At 44.6% G+C, this 12,696-nt stretch overlaps 1 protein-coding gene across 1 annotated transcript in view; it reads left to right on the top strand.

Moving 5' to 3' along the window:
- Nucleotides 1–495: 495 nt before the first annotated feature.
- The window catches only part of pvrl2l (PVR cell adhesion molecule related 2 like), a 253,353-nt gene continuing 241,152 nt past the window's right edge, over nt 496–12,696 (top strand). Inside the window, exon 1 of the mRNA XM_070847043.1 lies at nt 496–773. Within this exon, the coding sequence (XP_070703144.1) occupies nt 683–773 (91 nt within the window). The 5' untranslated portion in view covers nt 496–682. The remainder of the gene's footprint in view (nt 774–12,696) is intronic.

Below are 12,696 nucleotides of genomic sequence, written 5' to 3' on the forward strand. Positions count from 1 at the left end.
TCCTAGTTTTATGCAACAGCTGAATGTTTCTCATTTGATCACACCCACACCCCACCACACCCCCCCACCCACCCACTCATAACCTCATAACCGAGCAGACAAGCGGCAGGTGTCGGCAGAACACGCCCCGAGTCCTGGGCGCAGGTTTGCAGGCTTGTGTTCCTCGGGTGTTGCTGCGCCCCGATCGGACTGAGAAGCTGTTCGGGCTCAGTATTACGGCTGAAGTCCTCTTGGTGACGCTCTGCTGACATCACTCTGATATTCCCCACTCAGCTCTCCGCATCACACACACACACACGGAGCTCCGGCGGCTCTCTCACACACATCGTCCACACTTTGTTTGCCTTTCGCTCCCCTCGCCGCAGCCAAGACGCACCATCACGCACAACCAGCCGCGGGCTACCTGTGCGCACTGCGGCCGGCCCACACGGGGAGGGACTTTCCCGGTCATCAACAGATTCAAAGGAAGAAAGAGAAACTAAGCACGGTCCGGGTAGAGGAGAGGGACAGACACACAGGAACACGAGGAAAGAGAAGCCGCAACTTGGCTGATTTCAACCCAGGCGGTCTGAACTGAGCTCGAAGTTTCTTGGCTGATCGGAGAAGGAATAACTGGGAGCCGGGCCGCCCCACACAGCGCTGTTGTGGATATTAACGTCCACCTTGTCTCCTGTTTAGAAGAATGGCGAGAGATTACGCAGGACGCTGCCCGGTGTCTCCGGTGAGAAACACTTGGCTGGTGGCGGCAGCGGCGATCCTCCTCGCAGCCCAAGGTAGGTCAACACGATCCGAGCTGTGTTTGAATAACCACCAGACCCTCTTCACTTTTCTCCTCCACTTCCCGCCCTGTGCGCCCTGATCGGGGGCAACCCTGAGCACCCTCAGCCGTCAGCCGTGCCTCCCGCGCCCCGGGAGTGCTGCGTGTTTCACCGTGTCACGTCTCCGCCTGCTCTCTGCTGGACAGTGAGACCTGTTGTAAAAGTTTATTGACGAAGCACACCGCTACATCCGTGTTTGGAGTTTCGGTAGGCCATGAAACGCGAGGTGTGGCTCTCCTGGGTTTGTGGTTTTTGTCCTAATTCCTCGCAGCTTCAGACGGCAGGTGACTGTTCAGGAAGCCTAATCCCCTCTGAGCCTCTACAAGCCCATCCAACACGGCTGACCTGTAATCTGGGTTTACCTGTTGGAAAGTGTCGTAGTGAAATGGAGCGCAATCACAACCGCAGCTCTGATTACCCCCCCACTGCAATAATGGCAGAAATTAGTCCTCATTCTGCAGAGCAACAGGGTGGTGATGGGAACATGGTCTCTGCAGGAAACGAGAATTACTCAGCCCTGCTCCTCAGGTGGCCCTTCAGCAGTGAGGGTTTGAGCCACTAATGAGTAACCACCACAGTAATCCTGTAATAAAATGTAAACACTGTGTATCAGTATGAAATGTATCACCTGCTCCTGCTGTATGAGCACGGAGCCTGAATGATCTTTGATTTAGCAGACTTGTAGAGATCAATATTCAGAGAGAAAAATATTCCTTTTACGTTTTTTCATGTTTTTATACACAAACAATTAACATCAAAAATTTTTTTAACAATAAAAGACACCACAAAGATTTTAAATTGGAATTAAGAAAAATCTGAAAATCACTTCTGTTTCGTCCATGTGCACTGATAGAGATATATATTCATGATAAGCCAATATTTGCTGGTAGTGTCATCCTGCTGATATCAGTTGAACTCGACTGTAAACTTACTGTCAAGTGATGCAAGCACAATGCAAGACAGTGTATGAATATTATAGTTAAACTTAAAGAGATGAAAATACCAAACTTTATGCCAGGTTACTTATTTTGAATACAGAATGCACAATGTACACATGTGGCAGCGCTATCGGGCACATTTAAATGGATAACACGGTATCATTGATACTCAGAGCTGCCATAGATAAGATTACTCTGAACTCACTAATGCAGACACCTACTGCGAATATTGAGGAAATGTTTCACCATAACTAAAAGAGGTAGCAGTAAACTTGCTGATTGCCATAGCAACACTTTATGTCCCTGTAGGAAATTACAGTGATAGGTGCGGCTATAGCCATGTCCACAAGCTATGATAACATCGCTTAAATGCACCGCTGAGTTACGCCGACGTGCTCTAACTCCCAGCAGAAACAATTTCCAGAGTTCTTTTTCCCAACTGGGACCAGCTACAAAATTCGTAACAGCAGGCAGTCAGGCTACAGTGATTGGCATAAAAACCTGTGAACCCGCTCTGTCAGCATTAATCTGTCAGCCTGTTGTTTTCACCTGGGTGTAACTAGTATCATCTGTCAGAGCTGTCCCCAAATTGTCGCCAAGGAAAAAGAAGACGGGTCATTATGGAGCTGGGACATATGTCGTCTCATGCGTTGACACGCCTGGGAGAGATGCCTCTGAGATCAAAGCAAATGGGAGGGCAAGTTATTTCAAGGCCATGCGCCATAGAGCCTCTGCTTTGCATTTTGCTGTAGCATCTGTTGTGTAATAGGTGACAATGTGAGCTGTGGTTCTTACTGAGTGTACAAGGCAGGAGGAAGATTCGACTTGATTGGAATTCGCTTTGTAATGACATTCTTTCTGTCCGTGCACGTTTGGAGCGATGTAAGCCACAAGAACAGGAGCACCCTGGTGTAATGGCACAAAAATAAGGGCTGTGGCGCTCGTGTCCCCAGTGCTGTAAGTCATGCAACGCAGGTCGATGTGAGGATGACAGATACTCAGCTGAGACTCTGCTACATCAGACCTGTATTGTTAAAAAGCTGTCAGATTGTCATGACTGTATCCCCACAGGTCATGAATTAATTTGAACACGCAACAACACAACTGTCTTCGTAGTGGAAAAACCTCCACACCTACATCTCAGCTACTTAGCTAGTGAGTTACTGACACCGCATGCAGAAGTAGAAGTTTGGTTTATTGTCCTTGCATGTACATAGATTGATGTGTTTTAAATTATACGGAAAATAAAGGAGCGCTCTTAAAAATCAGTTAACAGCAGTGATGAAACTTTACCCTCGATGGTAAAAGAACCATGTTAGCCTTCAGTAAAATGGGCAAAACAGAGTTGAGAGGATATCATTCCACAGCAATGATAATTAAGTCACTTCAGGTGCCCCCCCCCCCCCATATGCTCTATAGGCCTGATCTTGAGCTGAAATGTCAATGATGATGAGTCCCCTCGACGGCTCGGTGGAGACGAAAGGCTGATTAGCTTATCACTTGGAGAGCAGGCGGCCGATGATTATCGCCCTCAGAGCAGCGCGGCCTGATTATCGAGAGCTCTTATTAATGTTTCATCGTCTGCCTCGCACTGGGCCGAATTGTTGTTTGTTGTTTGATATTTGTCTGTTCAGTACCGCAACTCTGCCGTGGACCTGCGTTTAGTTTCCTCCATTTGGGTACCAGTGTTGAAGAACTTAGGGAAGACGGAAGCAACCATTGTCCCTTTGAGCATGAAACCCTAAATAAAACACCTGTGTTAGCGCCCCCCCCCCCCCCCCCCCCCCCCCCCGCCGGTGGAGCAGCAAAGATAAATTGTATTCTAATAAAACATCCCCTGGTGCATCATCTACTGCTTTTTAAATTACAAATCCAGAGCAATGGTTAATTTTACTGCTGTAATCCTAAAGCGTACACAACTTTTAAACAAGCACAGAGTTCAAGACATTCATCTGTGAGCTGCCCAGTGCAGCCAGCTGTGTGCTTTGGCCTTCAGGGCTGGACCACAATTGTTAAAATTTTTCTCTTTGCAGGATGTTTTACTTGATTAATTATTGGAAGAAGCCCAGAGGCTGAAAATTTCCCATTATTTTAAAAGCAAAGGGCAGCTTGAATAAAAATGTCCGTTTAACGAACAGATTTTCTTCACTTTGCATAAATCCTATTTTAACCCTGCGCAGTCACCTGACCCCGGGGTTGAAAATGATTTGCTGCCTCCACCATCTTTAAAATCCATAGTGAAGGGCCCAGCCCCACTGTGGCTGAGGGCAGACTAAATGTCAAGGAGTGCGTCTCAGGAGAAGTTGTCTTGTGTGTGCGGATGTGGAGAGGTTTGAGGGAGTGGTTGTCATTGTTGAGCACTGATCACAGGTATCAACGTCAATGAACATATAAAGTGGCTTCATGCTTCACTGGAACCTCTCTGCAGGGGCTTAATGAAATGTTTTAGCTTTTAACATTTTTTTTTATTATGTTTTGGCTCTTTTCATGAGGAACTTTTCAAAATCTATTAAAACATTTTCCAAAACGTTAGAGGACTTTAGAGACATGAAATAAGTCATTGGCGAACACAATACAATAATCCAAACTGTTTTAGGGTAAGATAAGAAAAAGCGAGGGTCATCCATGCTGAATGTGAAGAAACGAGCCTTTTAAACTGAGACCCACCGTATTAAAAGAAACGAGCTGCTGTCATGCGGGGGACCAGAAATGAGCTGTTTTGGGTCCTGACCTGCAGTTTAAGGCACGTCGGCCCCAGACTTAAATGTCAGCGGCTCTTCCTGGTGAGACATGGGGAGATAATCATCCCCTCGAGAGCCGTTAATGCTCATCGAGAGCTTATTAATGACTCACACCAACGCAAACTGCATAGTAATGCTGGGGGCTGTTAGTGTTTAGGCCAATTTGTTTGTCATTGTCTGGGCTGTCGTGTGTGGTGGAGATTCTCACCCAGCAAAGCACGACATCATCCTGCTGCTGTGAGAGAGGAACCTTCCCTCTTAATCGCAGCCTTTTTACTTATTAATTGTCAGAATTGCGTCACATGTGATTTGTTTGTCTGCGTTAATGTTCAACTTTGTCTGCCTGAAATTTTCGCCTGTGGGTTTTCTTGTTGATCAAGAATTAAAATGTTAATGACTTCCCACAATTCTTTGTGGGCTTATGAATGACGGGCCACTAACTTTGCATTGCAGAATCTTGCATAATGCTGTTTGCTTGTTTTTGTACACTCAGAGACGTAGTTTTGATGCTCCTCTTTCAAAAAAAAAAATGGCCTGAGGTAGAGGTTGGCTTGGCTGGCCACTCTCAGAGATTGGGAATAGGTTGTCATGGATACGGCTTTTGTGGATGAGACAATTTCACATCCCTTTGTTGTCCAACCATGTGCGCTGTGTGTATGTCTTTGTGTGGACCTTTAAAAGAGGCTCGCTTTAATTAGTGGGAAAGAGGTTGGACTCTGGTTCGCTGTAAGAAGCTCCATCAGTCCGGCTTGCTGAGAGTCCAGGATGCAGGTTTTTATTCATCACTCTGCCTGCCAGGGGCCAGCAAGCATGTGGCTGCACTTGGTCAGCATTTTTATTTCCTTTTTTCATTCCACTTCTGAGGAAATGGTTACTGAGCAAATTCCAGATCACATTTCTAGAAATAAACCATATCATGGCTAACACCTTGGCATTCCTTAGTGATTCTTCAGCAAACAGGTGTCAGTGGGAAGAGGGATTATAGAGCATAGCAACAGGAACGGGGCCATGAATCACAATGAAGCCCATCCAGGGATGGTCGGATGACGGCTTTTGCTTCCAGCTTTCAGGGTTCAGTCAGTTTTCACTGCGTCATGAATGCCTTTGCAGATCACTCGCGTATGTACACACTATCTCTCTCTCTCTTGCACACACACACACACACACACACACACACACACACAGAATCAATGTATCCACCCTCCCTAGTTTGACTTTTGCCGCCATGCAGAGTAAAGAGAACTTCCAGCTCAGTCTTTAATTTTCCATTTCTTTTATTCAGCTATTCTTCCTCCCTCAGTCTTATTCTCGTGCCCCCTCTTTTTCACTCATTCTCATGCTCACGACCCTATTTTCAGCTGGCTCGGCTGGCTGCTGGCTCCCGAGTGGGGGACCTTTTGTTGGAACAGCTTTTGGTGGAATTAAAAAGGGTGCCAGTACACCCCCCCCCCCCCCCCCCCTCTCTCTTCCTCCCTCCGTCCACTCCGCTGCTCTCAGTTCCTCTAGGCCTCATTGTTTAGAAATTGAGGGAGCTAGAGGGGGTGGGGGGGGAGGGTTCAAAAGTGTGAAAATGTTTAGACAAGCTTCCCTGCTCTGTCTCCCAGTCTGTCCTGAGCTCACCCGTTCCACAGGCTACAGCAAGTGTCGTCTATCCTCTCCTACTGCTCAGTCACCGTTTCCTCTCCAGATATAGTCTGCCGGTGACAAAATGGAAATTGCTTTCACCATCTGTGTGGGAGTGCAGCGGTGGGTCAGGTTGTGATGTGACTTTCTGACATTTCCCGTTGTGCCCATGTGGGCAATTAATAACTGAGCTAACATTGTTTTCTTTGCTTGTATCATTATGAAACCTGTGGCTGGGGATTTTTCCTTCAGAGGGAATTTAAGGCGACATCCTTGTTTAAACTATATGCTGCGTTTACCAAAATTTGACCATCTTGCCACTTATTTAAGGAAACGTAACTGCATCAATGCTAACTGCATTAAAAATCCCATCTAGCGGCAGCAGGAAGAGGGTGATACACAAGGAAATGATCTCTGATTATTAAAAGTAGTATTAGCAACTAACAAGATGCAGTCACCAATCACTTCTCATTTTAGGCTCTTTATAAATAATACAATGACATAAAGTTTGGACTGGTCTATTTAAGACTTGTGTGTAATGTACCCTACCCTTTATATTTATATTTGCAATGTACAGCCTGCCCTGATTCAAGCAAAAGGCACTGGAAAGGCCAGGCCATTGTCAATTGTCTTGAAATGGGCCTGTGTTGCTGCTCTAACACCCTTTACAAACCTTTTTGTTGCAGGTATTCGTAGCCGTGCAAAGAATTTAGATATTTATAGTAGGCTATAACTTTTTACTATCCTGCCCTGACAGCTTATTGGCTTTTTGTTTGACCCTCCCAAACCAACTTGAGTTTCTGGAACAATACTTGCCATCTTCACCATATCTGAATTGCATAACCTGAGTGGAGAAACTCCTTTTGGAATGAATGAAGAAACTCCTCACGGAAGTTATGCAAATAGAATTGGGAAAGAATGGAGAGAGCATCGATTTATCTCTGCTCCCCAGCCCATAAATAACCGCCTGGCTCTGTTTAGCCCAGAGACTGTTAGCAACAAGTAGTGGAGCAGCTCGCCATGAGAGGGAGAGAGAGAGAGACTCTATTGATAAAATGTTCGAAAGGAACAGGGCTAAAGACAAGGATTTGTGCTCGGCTATCAGCCTGGCTCTTCTCTCACCTCTGCTGGCGTCCTTGGCTGCTGCAATATCAGCGTCTAAATTGACTGCATTGGCTCTGAGTGCACGAACATGTGCACATTTGTGTCGATGGCGATCATCTTGATCGAATGCGCCTGCTTTGACAGCGTTGTTTCTGATTTGCATAATGCAAGCTAACATCTCTCCTCCTTACCCTGTTCACAAGTGACTACTGTTCACACAGCAGCACATTTCTATGCGAGTCACACGCACATTAAAAGAGAATAGCGGTGCCATTTGGAGTTACAGCCCATTTACTACCGCTTCTGCCTAGTGTATGTTTCCCCCAATCATTCTGAAATGCTTGCCATATGTAATTAGATCATTTTTTTGGCATTTGTTTTAAATATTTAAGCTCTGCAGTTGTTACAATTCTGGCTTGAAATGAATGGCTGTCCTGGCAAACAAAGGCAGCCACATGTAAAAAAGACATGGATGTGACAATTAAGTTTGTCAGGCTGCATGTTTTCCAGGCACTGTTTCCTGGCGGAGATTACCTTGTCTTCCTGTGGTGTCAGGTGACTGACGGGAAACAGACTGGTGAGAAACATTTTATATTAACAATGGGACATTAGTTCCTGCCTGCCTTTAGTCAAAGACATTCATATAGTCTCTGCTCCAGTGAGAGGTCACTGAATGTGTGGACTGACATGAAAACACTCAACTCTCTCTGGCAGGTTAAAACAATTCACAAATTACAAGAGGAACTCTGACACAACCGGCTGTCTGTTTTTATACTTAAGAAGAATGAGTGGCAGCATATACATACTTGTGTGTGCAGACATCAGGATAGAAATGGAGTACAAACGTAACTCCTATGATCCCTAGTTCTTCAGATTAGCTTGTAAAAATGTGTTGCCTGCATTGTATTACTACATTACTTCTGTTATCTTGTTACTTGCTATAGTCCACAGACCAAGCCAGGAGCATCATTAGCACTATTTCTTTGGTGGAAAGTTGTCCCAGAGATGGATATCTCAAAACCTATTACATCAAAGCTATCTGCATTGCTCGATACCTCTAGGAGCGGATTGATTTTTTTTTTTTTTTTTTTGGTGAATTGGGGAACTGACCCTTAGATTTAAATTTTCATGTGAATTTTCATATTTTCACCACTGACTGAAAGGGGAATTTTACACACAGAATCAGTGTACAGGTCTTGGGGAGGACTACTGCATGTTTGAAAAAGTTGTATAAAGCCTTTCGCGTCTCCAGAGGGAGCTTTGGGAAATCAATGTCAGTGTTTGCTGAAGACTGCAAGTTTGAAAATGGGGGGAAAAAAAATCTGGAGTTAGAAAAGAGTGAGCTTGCAGACCTCTGTAGATTGCTCCTTATTTCTGCTTGAGGCTAGAGGCTAGCAGCTCGAGGCTACATTAGCCGCCTCAAGTGTTGCAGGTTGAGTTGCATTGTGCGTAATGTAGATAGGAAGAAGTATGCGTAGAATAAAAGGGATGATGTCTCTGCGTCTGTGGCATACTTTTTTATCCTTTTTTTTTTTTTTTTAAATCCATTGTGAGTCTGACAATGTTACAGCAGTGCGACCACTTGATGTGCACCCCGGTGATTTGTCAATCAATATTTATATGGCGCCAAACAAAACTCAAGACACTTCATAAAGAGCAGATTAAGCCATACTCTTACATTTTTACATCCGACAATTTGAGAATCCCTACTGGAGCGTAAACTTGGCGGTGGTGGTGGTGGTGGGGGGGGAACTCCCCTCTCACGGGTAGAAACCTCGAGCAGAACCTGGCTTAGAGGTAGGCGGCCATCTGCCTCCACCAGTTGGGTGCAGTAGCGCAGGTGGTAGGATGGATTGGACCAGCTTGTCCTGTCCAAAAGTCCGTAAAGTCTTTTAGCAAGACATTAAATCCCACATGCGTCTGTGAATGAGGGAAAATGTAGTGTTATGTTTCCTTTGGCCCGGAGACACATCACTATTCAAGCCCATGTTTTACATCACATGGCAATATGTCTGATTCATTCTGTCCTCGTTTACTCACAATTTACCTACCAGTCAGCTCACACCCAAACAGTATACAAACACAGATGTACAGACAGGTTGCCCCCCCTCCCTCGCCTGTTTTTGGCGGCTGCTGTTAAACCTGATTAATTGCTTCCGTATCCCTCACTAATTCAGCTGTTGATTGAGAGATTCAGTGTGACAGCTGCAGCACAATGCTTTGTCTTTCTCCCTTTCTTCCCTTTCGTGACACCACACTCCCCCGACTGCTCCTGCTAAAAGAAACCCTCTCTTAACTCCTGACTTTCCCGTCTCTCATCTAAAGCTGGGGGTCACCTCGCTGTTCACATAGCGAGGAGTAGATATATATATTTTTTTCCCGGAAATCCAAAATTGAGGAGGAGGGTGGGGGGGGTTTACACAAAAGGCTGATGTTCTCTTAACATGAAACTGTTCAGTATTCCAGACAGATCCACACATTCAGTCCTTTAGTAACTGTCGATGGACGTGTTCATTTGCATGATAGAATTACAGAAGTCTTTCAAAGGTACGATTTTCAATTTTCTTCTTTAATAGTGTATCATTGTCAAATGGCTTGAGATATTGCCAGGTGCTTTTCTATAGGCCCTGTGGGCTTTCTTCTCACAGCTCGTTTCCCTGCTTTTGATGCCTACACTTACCTGTCAGTCGGCCAGAAGTGTCTTTGGCAGGTTCTTTTTTTGTTTGTAACAGGGGATCCAGTTCAAGTCCTTCTCAATTTGACCAAATGAAAGTGCAAAACAGATTAGTGAGGCCGCTGCTTGTAAATAGCTCCAGCCGAACATCTGTCATCCTTGTTACCGCTGTGCATCATTGTCCGCATCATGAGGTTCAGGGTAAATGTGGTGGTCAGATGTTTCTACAGAAATAATATCAAAACAGAATTCTGTGTTCATTGTGCTGTGTATTGTGTACTAAATGATTCAGAGTCTTGGATGAGCTACAGGAGTGTAATCATGAGTTATTTCACAATAACAAGGATGTCCAGCATGCAGCATTTCAATGGAAAAAAGGGAGTACTGATACACATGCTATTGTACAGCACTGGTGTGTATGTGTGTGTTTGTGTGTGTGTGCTGTCATGACAAGTTCCCTCTGTTAGCTGCAGTGACAAAGCCGTGGCGGACTGTGTGATGGGTGAGGATGTGAATCGCTGTGACAGACAGAAAAAGATTCACACACAGACGCAGGCACACACATCCAACCAAACCAAACCATCTCGTCCTCCCGTATCGGTGACATCCATACCCTTTTAACTCTTCTCTTCTCTTCTCTTCTCTCCTCACGTTGAAATGTTAGATATGGATCAAAGCCAAGTGGCAGGGGGATTAAACAGCTCACATGTCAAAACCCTAGAAATCATTAATGACATAAAGTTCTCTTCAGTGGCTCAAAAATTCACTTACAGATGACAACTGTCACATCACCAGACTTGTGAACTGCAATTGCACTTTTGCTCCACCCTCGAGACGAGATGTTTGTAAAGATTAAATTTTACAGGGTTTTTCCAGTTTAATCTTTAAAGAAACTTTAATAATGTGTAGTATAATATTTAAAATAAATGGCAAGTCATGTCTGCTTAAAAGTGAGACAACTGTAATTACCTGAATGTACTTCTACCTGACTAAGGACTCAATTTAATCTCATTTCATTCATCCTTCAGATCATAAAAAAAACAAAACAAAAACACGGTGAAGGCCTTAAACTGAAGGCCGCTGTCTAAAACGAAGCTATGGTTGACAAATGATATCAAATTATCCTGAAGACAATGAAGGATACTATAGCTGTATGACAAAAGGACTAACTGTTATGAGCTAGGCAATTATGGCAATAATCTGCTTGCCACATTGAAATTGGAATATCCACCCATCCATCCATTTTCTAAACCGCTTATCCTGTTTGAGGCTGCGGGGGCTGGAGCCTATCCCAGCATGCACTGCAGTACACACTCTAAACAGGTCCCGAGGGTGTACCATGTGCCTATCAAAGGGCTTGAAATTGGATTATGAAAAAAGCATCAATATTTCAAAATGCTGGCATACTCTGGTTTACCTGCTGTTGCTTTTTTAGTACAATTTAGAAGTAGTATAGCAGACAACACAATTCAAACAAAGGTTTAACTTGTGTCACACTATCTGTTCAGTAAAGGTGCTGTGTGGAGTTTTTTAGTTAACAAAAAAGAGTTCTGTTTGTATTTAATGTTTCTCACCAAAGCGCCTTGCTGCTTTACTTCAATGTGGTGACCAACTGTCAGTCAGTGGACCGACATTAAACCAAACCATGCACATGATACAAACAGAATAAGGACCCACTCGTAAAAACTTGGCTCCGTAGTGCAACTAGTGGTCACCAACTCCACAGGGTACCTTTTTAAATGGTTAGCTAAATCCACAGTGAGCCATGGAGGGGGGGGGTTCCTCCAAGTGAATTAGCCTACTTGCAGAAATCAAATTTAAGTAAATGTATTTTTATATTCATTATGGGAAAGATGTGTGTTTTTGTGCTAGTTTTTATCTTTTTGTTGTTATTTATGTTTGTGAGGTATCTCAGTCCTCATTATCTCCAACACTATTACAACCAACAGCTAACAATGTTGTAAAGTTGCTCCTGTAGTCATTAATACTACAGCATGTAATTTTACGATGGAGCCTCAGTCCATAGCTGAGACGGTGAATTTCACTGAGCCAGCAGCACACCCCCGTCCTGCCCTTAGTATTTGTAAAACTCCATTAACTAAGGAGGTAGGATTGGAAAATAGAGAATGACTTATGTGCCTGGGCCTTTGACCTATCCCTCCCCACCCCAGAGTCTATTTCCGAGCGTTGGGCTTTTCGAAATGTGAGGATGATTTCTTAATCCCCGGGGATGCATCAGAGGGTGGAAGTGAAATGTTTCGACTGTTCTCGCTTCCCACCACGCAGGCGTCGTGACGGGTGGCAGTCCGGCTGCCCAGTCAGCTGGCTGGACGGAGAGAAAAGGGTGCTAATTAGATGTGAGCTGCTCTTTCATCTGTGTCCTCTCCGCTTCCCAGCATGCCGTTTCTTTTGACTCTGTGCATGTCTGAGCTATAAGCATCCAGGTTTCTGACTGCTAATGTACAAAGTGACCGTGAAGGTAAATAGGTTTTGGAATTGAATCAGCCATTTTTTCGAAATGAAAGGCGGTGTGAAGGGGGAGCGTGTTAATGAGCCGGTTTGGAACATCACTCGTTCCTCACAGTCATCAACGGTATGAAATTCAGGCCAAAGGGACGGAGGATGGAACGAGGGAAGGCAAGAGGCGGTTGATAGTCACAGAGCTAAAAGCTAAAGCCGCGCTTAAATAAACAAAGTCAACAAACAGCCGAATAAATTGGACACCAGCAGTCACCTGAATCACCACGTCTCTCCAAATGTCTTCTTTCACAGAATTATGCATTTTCAAACGAAAATCG

The sequence above is a fragment of the Pempheris klunzingeri genome, chromosome 16 (assembly GCF_042242105.1).
Source record: "Pempheris klunzingeri isolate RE-2024b chromosome 16, fPemKlu1.hap1, whole genome shotgun sequence".
Taxonomy (NCBI): Eukaryota; Metazoa; Chordata; class Actinopteri; order Acropomatiformes; family Pempheridae; genus Pempheris; species Pempheris klunzingeri.